We start from the raw sequence: 23481 nt of genomic DNA on the forward strand, positions 1-23481 counted from the left end.
TGAGCCCTGACCCCCATACCAATTCCCAAGGCCTAGATTTCACTTATATTTCGGCCTGATAATTTTTAAAAGATTTTATTTATTTATTTGAGAGAGAGATTTTATTTATCTATTTGAGAGAGGGGGGAGGAGCAGAGCGAAAAGGACAAGCAGACACCGCGCTGAGCGTGGAACCTGATGCAGGGCTCCATCCCACAACCCTGAGATCATGACCTGAGCTGAAATCAAGAGTCAGACGCTTAACTGACTGAGCCACCCGGGTGTCCCTGGCCTGATAATTCTTTATAAATTGTCAGCTCCTCTCTACTTTCATTAATTTTACATTTTATCCATCATTTGTGGCTGTTTTCAACTGATCCAAAGAATCTACTTCTCTATATTTCTAGAGATAGAATTCCAAAGAAATTTAGGCTGGCATATTTCTTCTAATCGACATTCAAAATGTGGCACTGACACTGGTTTTGTCTCAAATGCTTTAATGTTTTCAGAAGTAGTCTAATGCAGGGTATGTACACATTATGGATTAGAAGAGAATTTAGAAGCCAACAATCTACCCAATCTCATGGCTTTGGAAGGTGAAGTAGAACCAGAAGTTCTGAGTGAGTTGCTCAGAGTCCCATGTGAGTTGGTGGCAGACCCAGGATTCAAACCCCAGTCCTGTCTCTGAGCCCTGTGTTCCAGCCATTCCCCTGCCAGGCATCAGCAATGTGTAGTTGATGACTGAAATCATACCAGTTCTCAGTGTCCATCTCTCGGGGGGAGGAAATATGGCTGCTCTTCTTCTCGTCGTGCCCTCCCCCAATACTATCAGCAATAGTAATACGAACGTTTACTGAGTCCTCACTTTGCACTAGCCCTATGCTAAATGTTTACATTTAAATCTTGCCACATCCCTGTGAGGGGATATTATTATCCTCACACAGGTAAGGAAAGGCAGGCTCCAAAATCCTAAGTAATAAGAGCTCTTCGTGCTGAGTGTCTGTGCTGGACTTTGAGCCCAGATCCAAATGCTAGTGTTCCAATGTATGTGCCCACTGCCATCCCGAGCTTAGTTGCTTCATCTCTGCTGATGTGCATGCAGGCAGTCTCTACACATCGTACTCCCTCAACCACATTCTTTGTCCTTAGATTATCAACCTCTTGCTATCAATGTATGAAACATTGTTTAGTTAGTACTTGTTTCTGCCACACGGGCATATTTCTAGAAAAATACTTCAATTTTTACACTAGCTAACCCCTTCTCCATTAGTGGCCCCTGGCCACACATCTCAGTTTGCGAAGAGACCCTCCCCTTCCCCAACTCTTTCCAGTGGTTCTCTAGCAAATGTCTTAGAGAAGGTCTTCCCAGAAAGACAGCTGGAGCAAGAAACTCTCCAGGCCCTTATTTTGGATCTGTCAGTGGAAAAGAAAGATGAGCTGCTTCCACATTCTCCAGCCCCCTTTGGTGGAGATGCCAGCTGGCAGGGGCCGACCTTCTACTCTTTTACTTCACCCACCATGATACTCTACTCCAGCAAAGCACAGCCCCTTGGGCAGCTGCTGGTGACCACGCCCTGGATGAGGAGTCACCACACCGTTTTGATTGAGGTTTTGAATTTGAGGTGAAGGTGCCAACTTTGCCAGCATCTGTGCAAGGCTGTTGGCTTTGAAGGCCAAGGATTAGTGCCAGTATATGTCAGAGCATGGCGTCCCGGCACCTAATCTCTCTCTAGTCTTATGCTTCCAAGAAGGAAGCTTTGTCTCCCTTCTTCCCTTCCATTTTACCCAGTTTATTCTGCCAGATCCTGTTTTTTGTTGTTGTTTTTTTTAAAATGTTTTATTTATTTATTTGACAGAGAGAGACACAGCGAGAGAGGGGACACAAGCAGGCGGAGTGGGAGAGGGAGAAGCAGGCCCCCCGCGGAGCAGGGAGCCCGATGTGGGGCTCAATGCGGGGCTCGATCCCAGGACCCTGGGATCATGACCTGAGCAGAAGGCAGACGCTTAACGACTGAGCCACCCAGGCACCCCTGCCAGACCCTGTTTTTAATACTTTGAAAACAAACTATATTTTAGAATAGGTTTAGATTTACAGGAGAGTTGCAAAAGTAAAACAGAGAATTCTCATATACCCCATACCTACTTTCTTCTATCGTTAATATTTTATATTACTAGGACACATCTGTCTCAATTAGTGAACTGATAATAACACATCATTATTTAATCATGCCCATATTTTATTCAGATTCATTAGTTTTTCCCTATTCTCGTCCAGGATCCAGCCAGAATATTAACATTCAGTCATCTCCTCTCCTTAGGCTTCTCTGGGCTGTGAAAGTTTCTCAGCGTTCCCTTGTTTTTGATGACATTGGCAGTTTTGAGGAGTATGGGTCAAGTGTTTGGTAAAATGTTTATAACTTGGGTTTGTCTGATGTTTTTCTAATGATTAGACTGGGGTTATGGGTTTTGGGGAAGAAGATTCCAGAGGTAAGGTGTCATTCCTGTCATGCCATGTCAAGTGTGCATACTATCAGCGTGGCTTATCACTGTGGATGGTGACCTTGATCACCTGCCTGAAGTGGTGTTTGATGGGTTTCTCCACTGCAAAGTTACTTTCCCCACATTTCCATCCCGTCCTTTTGGAAGGAAGTCACTATGTGGAGCTCACACTTAAGGAGGGGGATGTTAAGCTCCACAATAAACTATTTGGAATATTTATGCATAAGAGTTTTGTCTGTTCTCCTCCATGTATTTATTTAGTCAATCATTCATTTATGTCAGTAGGGAGTCATGGATATTTATTGTACACTTTGAATCATAATCTATTACTCATTATTTGTTGCTCACATTGCTCCAGATTTGGACATTGGAAGCTCTTTCAGTTGACTCCTGTGTTTCTATGACCTACCCTCACCATTGTGTGTGTTTGTGTGCTTAGTATTCTCTTACTTTCTGGGACAAGATGCCCCAGGTTCATCTTGTATATTTCCTGCCCTTGTCCTTGAATCAGCCATTTCTCCAAGGAGCCCTTGTTCCTTTTATTGAAGAATGGTATTAGAAACCAAGATAGGAGTATTCTTTTTTTTTTTTTTAAGATTTTATTTATTCGACAGGGAGAGAGAGAGAGAGAGTGAGAGAGGGAACACAAGCAGGGGGAGTGGGAGAGGGAGAAGCAGGCTTCCCGCCGAGCAGGGAGCCCGATGCGGGGCTCGATCCCAGGAGCCTGGGATCATGGCCTGGGCCGAAGGCAGACGCTTAAAGACTGAGCCACCCAGGCGCCCCAAGATAGGAGTGCTCTGTTTTATTTTGTCCATTTAAAAAACAAAACACAACAAAAAAGCAATTTGAAAAACCCCAGCAATTTTGTTTTGTTTTATTTTGTCCATTTAAAAAACAAAATGCAACAACAACAAAAAATTAAAAAAAACAAAAACAAAACAAAAAACCCAGCAATGGCAAAGACAAATGTCCTGCCAGAGAATAGCATCCCTGTATGTTGGGGGATACTGGGAGCTCCTCAGTTCCACATGTAGGAGAGGCCCTGACAGAGGGGCCCCACATCGCACCATAGGACATTCCTAGCCACTGGGCTCATTTCTATTTTAGGAGCCCTCTAAAATCATATGTGACTCCCTTTCCTAGGCCAGGCTTTTCTCCTTTATATTAGGCAATGAGCTGAAAATTTCAGCATGCTAGGTCGAAGGTATGCCTAGTGATGATCTATTCTCTTACCAAGAAGAATTTTTAAAAGTCATATACCACCCACAGTTGCATGAGATTTCTTCTTTGTTCAAAAGTCCCAGCAGTTGTTTTAGGGGTTGGATGAATGCCGAAGGTTTGAGCTGCAACCAGCTGACTTATTCTAATTCCTTCAATTGCTTTATCTGAGCAGAAGTGATGGGTAGAGGTAACAGTCAACTATAATTGTATTACTTCCTTGGAGGTGGGTTCAACAAACAGATCCTTTTCTAATAAATATTAAAATAGTGAGCAAGCATTAGATGTTAGGGTTGTTAACGATGCTTATATGAACAGGAAACTGTCCGGCAATCTAAGTCTTCGCTGCCATCGCTACCCTCACCATCATCACTGCTGTTATATCACCATCCTTCTAGGGAAGGATTGCGAGCATCTTTGTGTGATTAACTTAAAGACCACAGAGGGAAAAACGATGACTTGCCAAATCTTGCTTTTTCCCCACCAACATCATTATCTGTATGTTGGTTGGAGGGCTTTAAGCCTGTAGTGGAGGACTTAGCCAAGGTCCTTCTAGAGCCTGCTGCCCACAGTCCTTGGGGACTGCCACTACCAGCTTCTCCACTGCAAGCCACGCAGGGCAGCATATCATTCCTCGAAGGACTGGCAGAGGGGCCAGTGCGACCTGGGAGGACAGGCAGGGTAACTCTGGCTCTTGTCACACTTGGTGGGTGAGGGAACCATGCCAAAGTCATGGTGACTGAGTCAGAGCAGGTTTCTTGTCTGCTCCTTCTCACCACTGATGTTTCTTTGAGATTGTTTTTATAGTATTTAGCAGAGCAGAGCTACATGGTGCACCCTTTAATTTTTCAAATGCTAAACACAGAATAAGATGAAATCTCTGTTAACTGTAGCTCCTGACTAACATTTGGTCTCTTGCCAGAGTCCCAGAATCTGCACCCATACAGCCCTGTGCAACCCGGGTGCTCGCTTTTGACTGATCTCATTTTAAATTTCATTTCAGTGAATTTAAATTCATTTCCCCACATCTCACTGCACACTCAGCAGCCACGCCCTATTCCCCACTGGTCTCCCCTCCTAGTTCATGAACACGCCCTCCTACATCCTCACACTCAGGCTTCCGGCATCACTGAGAAATTAGAAGCCGTCAAAAGAGACCTTTTGTAAGTTCCCATCTCCACATCCATCCTCCCCCCCACCCCAATCCAGACCACTATACTCTGCTTTGCAATAAAATAGATGAAAGGTCCCCATTTCTCTCCATGGCCTTGAGCCAGCCCTCCCACCCACCCGCCTCCATTCACTACATCTCACCCCCCTCACCTTCTCAAAGTCCTGATGCCGCTAGGTCTCCAAGCACTCCCCTGGCTCATCCCTCTTTCCCTCTCAGCTGGATTATTCCCATCAACATTCAAGCATGTCTCTCCCATCTCAAAAAAAAAAAAAAATATATATATATATATATATATATATACTAAAAGATTTTTTTAATGTTTTAATTGTGGTAAAAGACACATGGCATAAAATGGACCATCATACCCATTTCTAAGTGTACGGCTCAGTACTAAGTATATTTACATTGTTGTGCATTTGATCTCCACAACTTCACCTTGCAAAACAGAAACTCTGTCCCCCACTCCCCATTCCCTCCCTGGAAAACACTGTTCTACTTCCTGTTTCGATGAACTTGACTCTTCTAGGTGCCTTAAATTAGTGGAATCATGCAATATTTGTCTTTTTGTGACTGGCTTATTTCACTTAGCAGATATGTTCAAGACTCCTCCGTGTTGTAGCATGTGCCAGAATTCCCGTCCTCTTTAAGGCTGAGTAATATTCCTTTATGTATATATACCACCTTATGTTTACCCATTCATCTGTCAATGGACATTGGTAGTTGCTTTCTTGTGGACTCTTGTGAATAGTGCTGCTATGGGCATGAGTGTACAAATACCTCTTGGGGATTCTGCTTTCAGTTCTTTTGGATATAGACCCAGAAGTGGAATTGCTGGGCAATTCTATTTTAAATTTCTTAGGAACTGCTATACTGCACCTTTTTACGTGCCTGCCAACAGTGCACAAGGGTTCCGATTTCTCCACACCTCGCCAACACTTATTATTTTTTATTTGTTTTTGATAATAGCTATCCTAATGGTGTGAGGTGGTGTCTCACTGTGGGGCAAAAATAACTTGATCCGACTTTTCCTCCTTGCCATAGCTAATTTTTGGCTCCCCTTGAAAGACTTGACTTTAACTCCTGACCCCAGTGCTTCCCTTCCCGTTATTTCTTGAACTAATTCCAATCAGGTTCTCAGCCCACCCTCTGCACTACCACCTCTCTTGCTGAGAAGTTGCTACATCTAAAGGCCACTTCTAGTCTTCCTTGATCAGAGGTTTTGACATGGCTGACCACTCTCTCCTTCATGAAATGCTTTCTCTGTTTGGCTCCCACAAGACCACACTCTCCCAGTTTTCTTTCTACCCCACTGGATGTCCTTCCTGGTTTCTTTTGCTGGTTCCTCCTCATCTCTCCAACTCTACACGTTGGAGTCTTGCAGGGCTCGGTGCTTGATTTTTCTCTTCTCCATCTATACTCCTTCTGTTATTCTCTGATGAGCTCACTCATTATCATGGCCTTAAATATCAACTCTATATTGGTGATTCAGTATAGGGGGGTGGGGCCTGCCTGTATATTAACAACAGAATGCACACCCTTGCTACTCAAAGTGTGGTCCACGGACTAGCAGCATCAGCACTGCCTAGAAGCTTGTGAGAAATGCAGAATCTCAGGCCCCACCCCAGACTTCCTGAATCAGAATCTATATTTTAATAGGACCCCCTGGTGACTGATTGCACCTTAAATTTGAAAAGCAGCGGAGCAGTGGCCTCAACCTTAACTACGTATTAGAATCATCTGAGTACCTTTTAAAACTCCTGATGCCTTGGTCCCACTCCCAAAGAATGATTTAATCGGTCTGGAGTAGAGAACAGACACAGGTCAGGGGTGAAGAGATGAAGTGACTGAATTATTCATTATTTTTTTGGTGGAGAACAAGGATTAGACAATTTTCTGTCAAACCTTGGTATGGAGAGTGACTTATTGGCATTGACACAATCAACCAACCAGTCATCTCCATCTTATTCCATAACAGCAAATATCAGCTCCTCATCTGTGATTTCAAATGAGTCCTTCAAGGCAGCTGCTTCTCACCACCAGGGAATACGCTCATGTCCACACTCGGGCTACCCGTGATAGTTTCTGCTGTAGGAAATAAACACTGAGCAGTATGGCAGCCCCTTGGAGGAACGGTTTCTGCTCTCTTTTCTAGCAGGGTCCAGTGATCCACGTGAGCTGAAAGCTCAGCAGAGATTAAGGAGAGCTTCGGCATTTGTCCCTGGGTAGCTGTTGGGAAAGCCCTGTCCATAGGATTCTAGGGATTCGAAGCCTGGGAACTGTCCCCTACCGTGCATTCTGCACTCAGAAGGCTCATAGGCTTCAACTGTTCATACCTCTTGTATTCCCACACTCACTGCCTGACACCAGTCATTTCCTGGGTGGCTCCACTGTAAGGGTGGGGTGTGGAGCTGATCTCTGAATTTGACCCCAAACATGAATCTTGATTGTGAGCTTGAATCTGAAGTTCAGCCCCTTAGCTGAACAATAGAAAGTTGTGGAAACATGATAGAGGAGAAATGGTTAACTGATATCCAGGAAAAATTGGGGGCAAGTGTAGAGAGCATTTCCAGATTTTCCTTGACCAAATGGGCTCTGTCTTGCAGCTCAAGTCTCGGGTTCTTATGACTCCTTTAGCCCTCTCACCTCCGCGAAGCACGCCGGAGCCCGACCTCAGCTCCATCCCTCAGGATGCAGCCACCATACCCAGCTTGGCGGCCCCACAGGCTCTCACAGGTAGGTCAGCTGAATGACCTCTAAGGCTGTGATGGCCAGCCTGCCATCTAGCAGTTACTCTGTGAACTGGAGAGCTGCCAGTGAGATAGCGCTAATGAAGGATTTAGTTATTAGCTAGACAGCAGGGAGGACGACCAAATTCTCTGAGAACATTAGCTTAAGTGTCTCACAGATAGGATTACTTGAAACTTGGTTTTCAGTGCATCTCTGGTTCAGCTGGTTGCCTTGGGGTGGGACTAGAAAAGGTGGTTTGGTGGCCCAGTGTTTTCTTTTCAGAGCCACGTTTACTTTGCACCAAGAGTGAGCCTGCTTACCTTGAAGAGCTTGCATCCCTGTGTTTGTGCTTCCAGATCTCCTAAGGACCCTAACCTCCCTTAATCCCACCTGGTGTCTCCAATCCAGTCAGAGTAGAATTCAGTCCAGTCTTTCTTATGGGGTGTCCACCAACAAACATTTCTATCATAAGAGTACCAGCAGTAGGATGGCATTGCTCTCTCTCTCTCTCTCTCTCACACACACACACTGTCCCCCTCATCACAAGCCACCCCTACTCCCATCCCGCTCGAATCCTTTCACTTTCGCTCCCATTGCTCTTAGGTAAAAACCAAACTTGTTTATGTGGCCAACAGAGCCCCGCAGTTCATTGCTCTCCTCTCAGTCCCTAGAGCTCCCCCATAGCATTTCAACATACTGCCTTCCCTCTGTCTGGAATGATCTCCTTTCTGGTCACCCTTCTCATCCCTTACATCTCAGTTCAGGCGTACCTTGCTCCAGAAGGCCTTCACTGACTTCCCTGCCAGGGTCCCCAGGATTGGCCCTCCTAGCACCTCCCCAGTGTGACTTGAAGTGACAGTCCCACCTGGCTTCCTCTAGGGCTCTGAGTAGCTCCGCCTTCCCAGTGGGGCCCCAAGCTCTGTGAAGCCAGGGACCCCGCGAATCTGTAGGGCCTACCCAGCACAGTGCCTGGCATGAAGGTCTCTTACTGATTAGATTTCCTTAATCATCTGGGATGAGTACAAGAGAAGGCAGCCTGGTGGAGTGGAAAGAGCACAGGCTTTGACCGCAGAAAGACTTGAGTCTAAATCCCTGTTGCACCCCTAATTACACTTTAGAATTTAGAGCAGCCATCCAACCGTTAAGCCTCATTTCTTCATTAGTTTCTTCATCAGTGAAGGAAGTCATCATATCCCACTCCCAGGCCTGTCTTGAGATTCAAACAAGAGGAAATATAGGAAGTGCCTGGAATAGAGTAGGGGCTCAATAAAAACTAACTTTCTTCACCTTTGTTCTTACTGTTTAATCCTTCCCATAGCCTATTGGTCTCTTCTTCAAGTCCCTTTTGAACACTTCTTTGCCCTAGTGACCCCCAAGGTAAGATCCTCATAACCTGGGACGGGGGGTGGGGAGATAGATGAGGAGTCGTTGCCATAGGGAAGAAAATGTGACGCCTACCATTAATACTTATTTTTATTTCATCCCTTAAAATTTCCTATTTCTTGGTTACGTTTTAAAATGCATGCAATATATTAAAACAGTCAAGAACGTATATATCCTACAAATAAATAAACACATTTGGGGCATGTGCTCATATATACCGATGGGGTATATGACTTTAAAAGTGTGAGGACCGTTGGTTGGGCTCACCTAAATGGGCAGCTGAGTACTTAATATCTCTGAGATTATACATAGCACTCTCCTTAGAAATTCATTGAGTATATAGTCTTTGGTGTAATCAGCATCATCTTAATTTTTTTACTCACTGAAAGTTAACAAAAAAAAAATTGGCAAACATTATGTGTAGCTTAACAGCTCCTTTGGAGGAGGAGGGAAGATTTTGTATGTGTACGTGCCCAGTATGGAAATACATTTATACACATGGTCCACACGGACCTCCATAATTGTCTGCAATTCCGATTTGACTACATCAGAGGGGACCCACCTGTCTATCTGTTTCCAACCAAGGGTTCTCTTGAGAGTGGGCCCTGGAAGTTGGGAGTGATGGGCTCTTTTGCCTCTTGTACTTCTCAGGTTGGAAGGAATCAGTCCCACCTTTGTTTTTTTTCAGCTTTCTCAAGGTGAGGGCCAAGGGGGCACAGCTGAGCCTCCCCCTGCCACCACACACAGGAACAGCCCCCTGGTCTGATGTGACTGATGCTGAGGGCTTTGTGGGTCTCTGTTTCCACAGTCTGCCTCTACATCAACAAGCAAGCCAACACAGGGCCGTACCTGGAGAGGAGGAAGCTGCAGCAGCTCCCCGAGCGCTTTGGGCCTGAGAGGCCATCGGCGGTCTTGCAGCAAGCCGTACAAGCGTGCATCGACTGTGCCCACCAGCAGAAGCTGGTCTTCTCCCTGGTCAAACAGGGCTATGGTGGCGAGATGGTGTCAGGTAAGGCCCTGGGGCAGGTTGTATGAGGAGGGCATGGGTGTCTCTCTGAAGAGGAAAGAAGCCATAATCAGGCTTGGGGGGACTGTGGTTGTAGCCAGAGTCTGTTTTCCATCTGCTGGGCTCCAGGGCCTTAAATGAGCCTGTGTGCTGGAGGCCTCTCTCTGGGCTTGAGGAGAAAAGGCTTCTGGACCTGGACAAGAAGACTGAACATCTGAATCCTCTTTCACAACCCCCCCTACTTCCAGCTCATCAGTAAATCCTATTGCTCTAACTTTAAAATATATCCAGAATCCAGCCACATTTCACCACTCACAGCAACCACTCTGGTTCTTTAAAAGTTGAAGTCAGATCATGCCCCTCCTCTGCCCTGCACCCTCAGTGGTTCTCATGTCACTCCAAGAGAAAGCCCATGTCTTTACGAGGACCCAGAGGCCTTAAGTGACCTGGCTCCAGCTACCTCTTTGATCTCCTGGTCACTCCTCTTGAGTCCCCACTCTGCTGCAGCTATGGTGACCTCCTTGCTGTTCCCTCTGCTATCTCCAGCCATGCCCCTGCCTCAGGGTCTTTGTACCTGCTCTTCTGTCTGGAGTGCTCTTACCGCAGCTATCCAAGTGTGACTTGCTCCTTGACTTTCTTCAGGTTTCTACTCAAATGGCGCCTTATCCAAGAGACTTATTCTGACCACTCTGTGTAAAATATCATCCCCTGTCACTATCTATTCTCCTGTACTCTGCCTCATTCTTTCTTCATGGCACCCTGAGCAGTGGGGAAGCTTATGGTCCCAAGCACCTCTCAAGGGCTAGGTTGTTGTCTTTTTTAAAAGATGCTTCAGGGTCAGTCCCTTCTCCCGTTGTCACCATCCTCCAGTTTCAGCCCCACCCCAGCAGCTTCCAGTGGGAGTGGCAGTGTCACCCTAGGTGAGAGGCAGAGTTGGGAGCTCTGCCCCCTTCAAATGTTTGCCTCCAGAGGTTCTTTCCACGCTCCCCAAGGCTCTCTAGACAATTGTTGTCACCACCTGCCCTTAAGCCCTGGAGCACCAGGTCTTTGCAAGGTGTCTTAATTCCAAGGGGACAGACTGGTGTCTTCTTTGGCCCAGTATCAAGGGCATGGCCTCCATATCACTAGGGAATAGCAGGAAGATTCCCCAGCAATGGGGGTGGTGCAAATGAATGACCCTGCCTGCTGTCTAAGAGAGGGGACAGGAGGGGGGCCTCTAATGCCGCTGGGCATTTTTTTTAACCCTTGATCCCCAGGACTTGGGGGTGGGGAGGTTGTCCAACACAGCTTCCCCAGCTGTGATTGGTTCTGCCCACCTTCTAGAGCTCCCTCTAAGCGGGAAGCTGGGTCTGACTCGCTGGTAACTGATTAAAATAGAACTTGGTAAGGTCCAGGTGTGTGTGTCTGACCCAGGGTGACTTTTAAGAAACTTTAGCAGAAGCAGAGACAGGAGGAAGAAGTACTGCACCAAGAGAGGCCAAGAGGAGAGTCTTGTTGTCAGCTTTCTGAGAGCTTGCTGGCCATTCTTCGCCCGATTTTTGTCTGAGAGCCAGGTTCTCAAACCTGGGCTGCCCTCTGAGGTTGAAGGCCTTGTCGTTTTCCTTGCTGAGTAGCAGGGCTCAAGACACTGACATGGTGCTAAGAGAAAGCTCTTCCTGTACTGTGTGCCCACGTTCTTGAGCAAATCCCATCTGAGTTTTTTGTGCTCCCTCTCCCTAAGCTGGGAGAGCCAACGCTATTTCCCCTGCTCTCTTGCTCAGCGTTTCTGTGGCCTCAGGGCCCTTGGCACTGGGAACAGGTTTTGCAGTGCCTGGCACCAACACAAGCCTGGGCAGAGCCCTGCTGCCAACTTTCCCTTGGCTGAGGGATTCCCAGGGAGTCCAGAGCTGAGCCCTTGGTCTTAGTGTCTTGGAGAATGCAGTAGCACAGGGGGACTCCTCATGCTGCCTCCCTGAGGTCGCAAAGTGGCAAGGTGGTCTTTCACATTACTGATGGTGATATGGAAGCTCAGCGAGGCTGTGATAGCACCAAGCTAGCACCAGGCTCAGGGAGGGACTCAAGGAGAAATAGACTCCCCCACTCTGTACTTAGAACCTAATCCTAGGGCACTGCTTTCTCAACGTTCCCATGGCACAACACAGAAAATGGTGACGTTGGTGCTGGCACAGTGGGCTAAAGGAACCAGACTGCCATGGGTGTGCCCAGGGCCACCCCAAAGGCTAAAGGAGCAGTATTGCAGTACCCCATAACCCTCATGCTCTGCCTGAGCCACACTATCCCAGAGGAGTAGACCTTATGGTGTCACGAATGCCATGTCTGCTTCTAGGAGGTGGCCCCTCCAGGCACCTCTGGGAGTGTATGCACACTGATCTATGGGACAGACCCGATGACCCAGACTCTACTGCTATGGGTGCAGTTTCCATCACACTGGGTCTTCTAAAATATTGGAGGCCAACAGCAATGCTCACACTAAGAGGGAATTTCCAGAGCGTCTGAGTGGCTATGATAAACCCCTTAGTGAGCACGTGGGCAAGATCTTTGCCGGCTCTCCCAGAGTCACGCGGAGTATTAATGTGACAGGCAAGTGCCACTTAGAGGCCACATGAGCCAGAAAAACTGCTCTACGCCTTCTTCTCAATTTCCTCCTCTGTAACATGGGGTAATAACCTCTTGTCTACTGTCCTCACCAGATAGTTAGGCGGCCTGAATGAGGTGATGGATATGAATGCTCTTGTCAAACTATAAAGAGCTATACACACAAAAAAATGGATTCTTTTGATTTCTAATTAAAATGTTTTGTTTTGTTTTAGTTCTAAAATCAAAACTAGCTCTGGTATTGCCCCTGCCCCAGCCTCTGCCATGTGCCTGCCTTTGGGAGATAAAACATGAATAACAGGGCTGCCCTCTAGGTGTTGACAATGAGTGGCTGAGGCCTAGCTGGGAGCAAAATATCCTCTTAGGGTCTGCTCCTTTGTTCCTCACAGTGGAGCTGGTATGCAAGCTTCATGGGGTGAGAGAGGCTGTGAGGACAGTTACAGAAAGGAACATGCTGGAAGAAACATGTTTCTTCTAAGTTCTGGTAATGCTGTAGAAATCAAATTTCATCTAGAATCACTATGGAGAGGTTATTGTTCTTTTTAAAGACTCCTCCCCAGAAGAGTAGAAAGAACCCTGAATTCTGTGATCCTGGATTAGAGCTAGAGACCTCAGCACAAACTCAGGTTTATTTGGATATCTCTATCTAGATCTAGACCTACCTATCAATCTATTGATTGACCTAGCTCTAGCCATCTCTCTCTCTCTCTATATATGTATATATAGAGACAGAAAAATAGAGACATAATCTTAATAGGATTGTATACATGCATATATTTCTTAGCTCTCTCCATTGAAAAGACCCAGAGCTACTGACACCCCAGTAGCAATGAGCATATCCAGTGCCCAAATCCTGGTTTCTAAATATCACTCTTTAGGAACAAGGAACCGGGCTGTTGGAGAAATAGCTGATTTTAGGGCAGGGCAGGGAAAATATAAGATGAATCTGAAACATAGTGAAGCTTCAGTAACCAAAAAGTTGCTAAAAAAAAATGGAGGCATGTCACAGGGACACAAAGACAAGAGATGGAACAATTTGAGCAACAAAATAAATAACATAGTATTAGATAACCCACAGTACAAAATAAATATATTGTGTCTATACTGATATTAATGAATGAATGAATGAATGGATGGATGAAGGAGAATGTACAATTCTTTCTTATAGAAGAATTCCAAATGATATAGAGACTCTCCCTTCCTCAGGATGTACAGCTTAATCCCTCCACCGCCCTTGAGTGTGGGCATGATCTTTTGACTTATTTCCAAGGAATGGAATATGGAGAGTACAGTGGAGAAATGCAGCAAACCCTATATGGCCAGGTGATGAAGGCTGACATCCCAGTGTTGTCATACGGACATCACATACCCCTGATCTGATGTGATGAGAGGGGCACTTCACTTCTTTCCCCCAAACCTTAACCCCAGTCAGATCATGAGGAAAACATCAGACAAACCCAAACTGAGGGACATTTTACAAAATACCTGACCGGTACTCTTCAAAACTGTCAAGGTTATGCAAAACAAGGAAAGACCGGGAACCAGTCCCAAGCCAGAGGAGACTAAGGAGACCTGGCAACTAAACCTAGGGTGGGCTCCTGATGAGATCCTGGAACACAAACAGGGCATTGAGCGAAGAAACAGGTGAAATCCGAATAAAGCTTAGTTAAAAACAAAGCACAGCTGGACAAACGAAAACCTCCTCCCACAGACCTGTGGCTTTGTTGTGCCCCACTCTGAGTTGCTGGCTCTGTGGCTTTCCAGTCTCGGCGTCCTTCGACGGGAAACAGCACCTGCGGAGCCTGCCTGTGGTGAACAGCGTCAGCTATGTCCTCCGCTTCCTCACCAAGCTGTGCCGAAGCCTCCTGTGTGATGACCTCTTCAGCCACCAGCCTTTCCCTAGGGGCTCCAGTGGCTCTGAGGAAGCCCAGGACAAGAAGGAAGGTAGGATGGAGTCAGGTAGGCTCTGTCCGTCTGTCTTCCCTGTGCCGGAGGTGGTCCCAGGTGTTCCTGCCCTCCTGGGAGCTCCCGAGGGTTCTCCTGCTGGAGGCTCCCAGGCTGCCTCTCTGCCACCCCCAACCCCAGCAGAGGTCAGGAACAGCCAGGACTGAGGGTACCCAGACAGTCCCCACCCAGGCTGTAGTGGTAAGAGATTGCTCCAGCTACTGAGAGCTGATGTTATGGTTTTAGGCTTATGTTACTGGAATTTAGACAATGAGGCCACATCACATATAATGAATTACTTTCTTCACTCTCCTCTAACTTAGACTCTTGGGCACTTATCCATCATTGTTAAGTCATTGAAAGACTATGACACTAAGGAACTAAGAAATCCTGAAGAAACTAGGGCTAAGAAATGGATTATGTTCATCTATGCCTGGGGGCCTCAGATACCCATCCGTGTCAATAAACAGAGTGTCTATTGCTTCAGGGATTTGACCAGGCCATGAATCAAATATGTTTTTCAGTAAGAGTTAGTGTTTCTCTCTCATCACAGGATGAAAAGTGATCCCAGGGCTGAGTGCCTTTTGTTGCAGAGTAGGAACTCTCTTTCCAGCATAGGAAAACTGGTGGGAAGGTCAGTAAGGGCATATAGGGCCACACGTTGTGTGCTGAAGGGCTAGGTACCTCCACTTAGCAGCCCTGAGTTATGGAAATCCATAAAAAGTTAACATGAATCTAGGCTCTGGATTCCAGGTCCCCAAGAATGACCAGAAATGTTGCCTTTATTCTTTCTCTGGAAGCAGTATTGTTGATATATAAAGAACACATAGCCAGTGAAACTGGAATCTAGTCATTATGTCATTCTACAAACATTTGCTGAACACTCTTCTGTTCCAAGCACCATGTGACATCTTGTGTTGTGATAAGACAAATACATGAGCTTGGGAAAATTTTTGAGGTATTGAGTGACCACTACAGATAATGAAAAATGAATACATTTGCAGGTATGTGCTCACAGATAGGCTTAGAGCCTTCAACAAAAAAGATGTTTATAATAAGAGTGGCTATATTTTAAAGTTAAGAGGACAGCAGGGAAGGATAAATCTAGATTCTTAGCATAAATTTTTTTTTAGATACTGTCAAGAACCCTGTTTATAATTTTACATTAATCTCCCTGAGACCTGGGAATCAGGAAGAAATTTGGCCTTCACAATGAAAGCTACCTAATTAAATATGGTCTATGTGAGCAGATACTATATACATTTGTGGCTTTTGTTTTTATTTTGTTTTGTTTGTTTGTTTTTGATGTCTCTATATGTGCAAGCTTGGGAAAATCTTTTCTTATCTCTGGACCTCTGTTTCCTAAATGAGGTGTCAGGGTTGCTTATGCACAGTGCTACTTCTGGTTCTGACAGTATGAATCTGGTCTCTCCTATAAGCCTTAGCTGACTCAGGAACATATCCTAAAGCTAATGAATCTTCTAGTGAATCTTGCAACAAGAATAGCAGAATGGTCTGATTTCACTTTGCAATCCACTGAATCACCGTTACATTGAACAAGCAATGTCCCATAGGATATAATCATAAAGCCGCATAATTCATGTCTCCCATTCTTCTTTAAATATATCCTGTGGGACCACTTCATTCCTATCCATGGATGAAATTTTGGACAAATCTTGTGACTTTTCTTGTTCCTTTCAGGTAACAAAACATTCTCTAGTCAATAATTAATATATCTGGGTCAGTGTAATAATCAAACTTTAAATTTCAATCAAAGATGTTACTACTCCCTATTCCCAGTTCAGACCTGCTTCAGGCCAGTTGGCTTCTCTCCACCTCACACCTAACCTTGTGCTTTTGCCCCCCATCCCATATCTGGCTAATAATGATTTCGAATGCTTCATGACCACAGTAAGAGGAGGAGGAGAGGCAAGAGGTAGGAGAGTTTTTACCTGACTGATCCTGCTGTGAGTTGGCATCATACTCCCAAGTTCTGGTGGGTGTTTAAGGCTGAGTCTTCATCCTAAGGGCTCTCACATGGGCATTTTGGTGACCCTGCCATCTCTCACCTGCACTTTCCCTGACATGGACAAATATAATTCTTCTCTGGCTGGTTACCCAGTCACTTCCTTCCACAGCCCCAAATCTGCAGGTAGATCTCTAGCTTCTTTCTGCAGAGGCCCCCTTGTGCCACCAGACAGTCCCACAGAAAGAATCTAAGATGATCTTACTTTTTTTTAGAGAGTGGGGAGGGAGGAGGAGAGGGGTAGAGGGAGAGGGAGAGAGAGAGAATCCCAAGCAGGCATTTCACGGGGCTCAATCTTACAACCCTGAGATCATGACCTGAGCTGAAATCAAGAGTCAGATGCTTAACCAACTGAGCTACCCAGATGCCCCAAAGATCTTACTTTAGCTTTCTCTTCTGATGGCCCACATCTGGCCCCTGACAAACACTACACATCCTTGGCCCAAACAAATTCTGGGCATGCAGCTGAACCTTGCAGTCACCTCTCTTTTGTTCTGCCATCAGAGTAGTCAGACTTTTAGATTTCCCATGGGAATCAAACAGTAATCCACTGTGTCTCTCAAGCTCCAGGGACAGATATCAAGCTAGTTACATGGCCACATTGAAGCCCTTGGTAATACACTAGACATTTCTCCCCATAATTCATCTTCTAGTCAACCTGTTTCTCAACCTCTACATTTCTTTTGCAGGCTGGATGTAGGTGGTCACCCATAGGTATAAAACTGGCTTTCCACCATCTTTTTTTTTTTTTTTTTTTGCAAGATCTGCATACTTCACTCTACCTTGGGGTGTCTGTTGTCTTGCAGCCTCAGCGAAAACTGAAACTAAAATGGTTTCATTTTAACATCCTGTCCAGGAACCCCCCCCCTTCAGCTTTCCTTAAGTGATTACTGAGGAAACTCTTGCCTTGGTTTCCACCGTACTCTCTCCCAAGCTCACCATGCTGGAGGAAGTTCCAGAGTTTTCCCTGGAGCGGTGTCACTGCCTCACATCTTCCCTTGACTGGGACAGTTATTTCTAGCCAAAAGGTGCTTTCCTTCCTAGCTGGCCTGGCTTTGGAAGCAATGACTTGAATTGTCTTCATGAGCCCTTCCCTAGCCCATGGCTGATTTGAAAAAATGAATTGCTCCAAATCAACGAACCTTGTGGACATTGTTTCTCAAGCCCCAGGTGTTGCAGAACTGAGTTCAGTGCCTCTCACGTGTCTGGGAGCCTCAGGGAAAGTAAAAGAAGCAGCTACGTCACTGTAGGCTCTAAGTGGCCCCCTTGCCACATATCTTTTCCACCAATCTGCCATGGAGCCTAAAATGACACCAGTAGAGAGTTTGCCTTTAGATTAAGACATCGCCTCTTTAGGATTGTCTTGTCAAATTTCCCTTAAAGGGTCACACGTCAAATTATTATCACTTCAAATGAAGACTTAGTTTATCTTGCCCTCTATTGTGGCAAGAAGGGCACATACAAAAGGGAAGGGATGGAGGCCTTGGTTGATTTTAGGCTCCAGATCCCTCCATAGAACCACATCGTTCCTAAACACGACTGCACAGTCTTGAGCTCATTTGAACCAGGTGGTTCTCTGCCCCAGTGCTGTTCAGTTAGAGCTGTAACCTATCAGGCTTGGTGCCACAGTTGCAGGGTTTGTCAATGTTCATTAGAGCATTTCCAGAAGACAGTTAATGAGATGATAAGAAAAGGAAAAACCGTGACACATAAGGAACTATCAAAGAAACAAGGTTTGTGGCCAAAAAATGGATGATTTGGACATCATTTTCTGAAAATGGACATCATTTTCTGATCCAGCAGGTCATACAGATTTGTTCTCAGTGGTTCTGGTGGTAGATTTAATTAAACCTAAGATCTTGCCACTCAAACTCTGGTCAGGAGCATTGTCATCACCTGAGAAAGGCAAAAGCTCAGAGGCCCTCCCACACTCTTTAACAAGAGATCCCAGGTGTTTTGAAGACACATTATAGTTTGAGAAGCATGGATTTAAGGACTACTGTCCCAGGTAGAGAACTTGGCAGCTGAAGAGCCAGGTGGAACTCTTACAAGATAGCTCCCTTAGGAGTCAGGTGGGGTGTATTCGTAAGGAACTTTGAAAAGTCAAAGCTACAGAAGTAGAAGGGACTGCTTGAATGGTAGTGACCTCCTCGTTACTGGTGACAAATGTAGATGTCCACTTGTTAGGGCCATGAGGGGGGACGCTGGTAACCCAGGAGAGAAGTAGGAGCAAGATGTCACAGCTGGAGTGGCAGCTGATGGCTCTGGGCAGCAGGTGTCCAGGAGCCCCAGTGAGGGGCCCCCCAGAGGTGAAAGTGAGGCTACCAAGACAGAGCAGGTCACATTGGAACAGAGAGAGGACATCTTCCACATCCCTTCCTCAGAGCTTTCAGACAGAAACTTTCTTCCGTGATGTTTCTCCTGTGTCTGGGGAAAACCAGACTACATACTCATCTGCCTGAATCCCATCTGGGAGGTAAAGGTCTTGGCTTGAAATCGGGAAGTTCGGTCATTCCCCTTTAGTTCTATTACCTGACAGCCAAGCCACATGTGGTGTGTGTTTTAGGAAGAACAACTCTCCGGTGCTTTAGGAGAATGGAGGCAGAAACGTGGATTTGATAACATTTGCGCTTCTGTCAGAAGCCATGGGACGATCACAGGGAAATTTTACCTTACCTTTGAATATTGGAAAGAAAAGCCCTCAATTATAAATAACACTCGCCAGTGTTTTCCAAACTTAAATGTGCTCAGGAACCACCTGGCATCTTGTTAAAGGGCAGATTCTAGCCTCAGTGGGGCTGGCCTGGGGCCTGAGAGTCTGTGTATCTAACAGGTGTGCAGGTGGATTGGTGCTGCTGCTGGTCGGCGACCACACTTTGAATAATAAAGCGTGGGCTGGCACAGTCCTGCTCACCTGGGGAAATGTATCATTTATTCAGGTTTTCAGTAAAATAAGTCTATTTGCACTAGGACAATGCGCCGTCCCACCCACACCCCTGGCCCCCGTACAAGTGTTGCCACCGAAGATGATCCGATGCCCATGGAGAGCAGAGGGGTGGAATGATCAGGCAAGGTGGCAGGTGTGCAAATCCAGGTGACAAAGAGGAGGTTTGCTGCTCTGGTGAGAAGGGGTGAAAGAAAGCCAAGAATGACGACAGGCAAAGTCCCCAGTGTGGCCTGGCCACCTTCCATAGCAGGGTCCCTGCCGTCTTTTATGCTTCCCCAAATCCCAAGACGTCCATCTGTTCTCCCAGACCCATGTTTACACATCCTCAGTGGCACCTAATTTTGCATTATATTGCAAGAATCTGTGTCCAGATCTCATCTCCCTGCTGGATAGATTTGGGGAGCAGAGCCTGAGATGTAACGAATCTGTAGCAAATATTTATGGCTTGAATTCTATGCAACACAACAGAACAAATTGTCTGCTCACCAAGAGTAGGGGAGATCTCTGGAAACCACAAATGTGATAGCTGAACCCTTCTGCAAGATCTAATTTAGTGATTGGTTTCCTGCCCTTTGAAGTTTTAACACGATGGGAACAAACTGTTTACTTTTTCTCGAGTAGCTTTTTCGATACACAGATGGTAGGGGTGGGAGATGAGGAAGGACTTTTGTTCTTGAAGCTCGATGTTTTCGTCCTTGGCTGGTGGTCTTTGAGCCAGGCACCAGGAACCTAGTGGCGGACCAGACATTCACAGTTTCTGCCTGGATTTTGCTAAGTGCTAAGTGCTCCATTATGGTTAAGCCTATGTACGCAGCCTTTAGAGATCAAGTTGGCTTCCTTGTTGAACTGCAAATTTATATGATAGCTCTATGGAGAATGACTGTACAGGGAATATCTATCTTTCCGAAAGATTGTTTATTTCCTTTTTTTTTTTTAAGATTTTATTTATTTGACAGAGAGAGAGACAGCGAGAGAGGGAACACAAGCAGGGGGAGTGGCAGAGGGAGAAGCAGGCTTCCCACCTAGCAGAGAGTCCGATGTGGGGCTCGATCCCAGGACCCCGGGATCATGACCTGAGCCGAAGGCAGACACTGAACGTCTGAGCCACCCAGGCACCCCAGATTGTTTATTTCTAAAAGGAAAAAGAGTTTATCAAGTGCCACGAGTTATTTGACATAGAAACATCCATTTAGTCAGCAAACATTTAGTGAGCTTTCCCATTTGGGATGCACTGAAGCCTGCAAGTTCAAGGCTACTTGTTCAGAGCCACAGAGAAGGCCACAGTGGGGAGGAGACTGAGCCCAGGTCTTCTGTTCCCTGACCCTTTGCTTCCCTCCCAAGCCAGTTGCTGGTAGGATCCTATTACCCACACTTGCTCGGGAGCGTGTACATCCTGTGTGCCACCCCCCCCCCCCCGCCCCGCTCAGAAACCCGACTGTACTCAATGGATTCTCACAAATGGCTTGTGGTACACCTGCGTCATTTCGTCTCACAAAGATGTAAAAGAACAAAACAAACCCCAACCACCATTTAGCAAAATCCAGGAAGAAAGTGTACTCCAATTATATCAATTCTCTTTTCTCCTTCTGGGTTTCCTATCTTGGCCCCAAGGAGTGTTTCATCCTTGTCCCTGGGCTCTGGGTACATTCCTGCCCGGTGACATACACAGGACAGACCGAGGCCATCACTCCGGACACCAAGAGAGCTCTCTCATTTTTACAAAACCCACACAGAGTGGCCTGCTCCACCAGACATTAGGCATAGTTTGACCTGGTATCTTATTTTAAAGATCTATTCATTTATTTGGGGGGGCGGGGCAGAGGGAGAGGGAGAGGGAGAGAATCTCAAGCAGGCTCTCCACTGAGCCTGGAGCCCGATGCGGGGCTCTATCTCATGACCCTGAAATCATGACCTGAGCCAAAATCAAGAGTCAGACGCTTAACCAACTGAGCCACCCAGGCACCCCTCAACGTAATATTTTAAATAATATGGGGAATGATGGAGGCAAAAAACAAAACAAAACAAACAAAAAAAACCCCCACAACAATGAAGGAAGGTGCGTTACACCAAGATTCCCTTGTAGCTGCTTGTCTCCCAGTGCAGGTCAATGATTGGAATATCTCAGAGCTATGCTTGCCCTGTCACAGCCAGAGGCCACGTTCACAAAACTGCGCTGTTCTGTTAGGCTCGAAAGAGAGTCATTTGGGAGGAGAACAAAGTATCAATACCAAGCTCAGGTGTTAAGAATCCTCTGAGAGGGCGCCTGGGTGGCTCAGTCCTTAAGCCTCTGCCTTCTGCTCAGGTCATGATCTCAGGGTCCTGGGATCGGGCCCCACATCGGGCTCCCTGCTCCGCGGGAAGCCTGCTTCTCCCTCTCCCACTCCCCCTGCTTGTGTTCCCTCTCTCGCTGTGTCTCTCTCTGTCAAATAAATGAATAAAATATATATCTAAAAAAAAGAATCCTCTGAGGAAGTTTTGATGGAAAAGTTCAAAGAGGAGTGTCTACCAGGTCCACAGCAAATACAGAGGCCTTCCTGTATTTTCAGACAGCTAGGTCCAGGGGAAGCCCAGCTAGTGTTCCTAGAGCATAAGATGAGGAGTGTTTGCCAGGGTAGGACTCCTAATCTTAGTTCTGCCCCTGGGCGTCATTATTTCATTTAGGAAAATTTATTTATTGTGTTTCCAATTATATCATTCATTAAATTATAATATCTGTACATATTTTAAACACCGAGCTAGGTAGAGCACCTGGCTGGCTCAGTCAGTAAAGTATGCAACTCTTGATCTCAGAGTTGTAAGTCTGAGCCCCACATGGGGTGCTGAGATTACTTAAAAAAATAAAATCTTAAAAAAATTGAGCTAAAGGGGAAACATCTAAACTCATGAAAAAGGCCTGAGTTTTGTGGAGTTTAAAATCGATTTTTTCAATGTTCAGTGATTTACTGAAACTCTTTGCAGTGCAAGGCTTATGTTTATGTTCTCTTTTGAGTCCTGTAGATACTGAGGAAGCACAAGTATTCAATAATTATTGTTAAATGCATGAATGTTCCAATTAAGTCACTATATAACACTCTGAGATGAACTTCCTGAACTCTCTCCTATTACTGGGTAGTGTCTGGGTCTCATACATAAGCAGTAAACCGTTTGCTGAAAAAAATCCCATAAACTTTCTGGCAGAGAACTGAACAGGTATTCCATGGTAGATACATCCTCGCTGTGACTGAATCAATCACTGTAATTTCCAAACTGACATGCGGAGTCAAGAGAAATGAAGCAAATGCCCTTTTCCCATCTGTATCAGTTATCTATTGCTGTGTGACAAATTACCGCAAAACTTAGTGGCTTAAAATAACGTTTATTATCTCAGTTTCTGTGAATCAGGAGTTCAAGTGCAGCTTAACTGGGTCCCCTGGCTCTGGGTCTCACACCGGGCTGTATCTCAAAGCTCAACTAGGAAAGGATCCACTTCCTAGCTTATTCATGTGGTTGTTGGTTTCCCATGAGCTGTTGGTTTCTTGCCATACGGGCCTCTCCACAGAGCATCTCCCAACATGGCAGCTTGCTTTACTAGTATTAGGAATACTGGAAAGTATCATGAGCTACCCTGAAAGTCAGGATGTCCATTTAGAACCAAAACTTACAAGGTGTCCTCTATTCTGGTGACTCCAACATTTTCCTGATTGAGGACCACTTTTAATTTCCCTGAAGTTCTAGAAAGACCAAAAAGGGTGGGGCTGTTGAGGAAACAGAGCATGACTGCAGAAGGTGCCCCCCTACCTTCACCCTCCTCCACCTGTTAGGAGTTGCCATAAGAACTTGGAGTAGAGGCATGGCAAAGCTGCAAGACCATATGGGAAGTGTTCTGGAACCAGCTCTCCTCTTGAGACCGAAAGGGCATTCATTATCCCAAACGGCTGACTTTGGGCAAAATTGCGTTTGGGCAAAATTTCCACAGAAGGAAATCAACCCATAGACTTAGAACA

The 23481-nt window shown here is 45.9% G+C and overlaps 1 protein-coding gene across 15 annotated transcripts in view; it reads left to right on the forward strand.

Moving 5' to 3' along the window:
- Positions 1-23481, forward strand: part of SCML4 (Scm polycomb group protein like 4) — a 107863-nt gene that overhangs the window by 60459 nt on the left and 23923 nt on the right. For 12 of the 15 annotated variants that reach the window (XR_015768322.1, XR_015768323.1, XR_003609446.2 and 9 more), the window contains 3 exons: positions 7474-7603; positions 9789-9989; positions 14346-14525. Coding sequence is in view for 11 of the 15 variants with exons in the window: in XM_028104119.1 (XP_027959920.1) it covers positions 7474-7603; positions 9789-9989; positions 14346-14525 (511 nt within the window). In the remaining 4 variants the exon portion in view is untranslated. Of the gene's footprint in view, positions 1-7473; positions 7604-9788; positions 9990-14292; positions 14526-23481 lie in introns of those variants that run through there. The other 3 variants (XM_028104129.2, XM_088023901.1, XM_088023902.1) reach the window with 3 other exon arrangements.

Source organism: Eumetopias jubatus, unplaced genomic scaffold (genome assembly GCF_037043125.1).
Source record: "Eumetopias jubatus isolate StellerSeaLion01/CBP00866 unplaced genomic scaffold, mEumJub1_p1.0 scaffold_6, whole genome shotgun sequence".
NCBI lineage: Eukaryota > Metazoa > Chordata > Mammalia > Carnivora > Otariidae > Eumetopias > Eumetopias jubatus.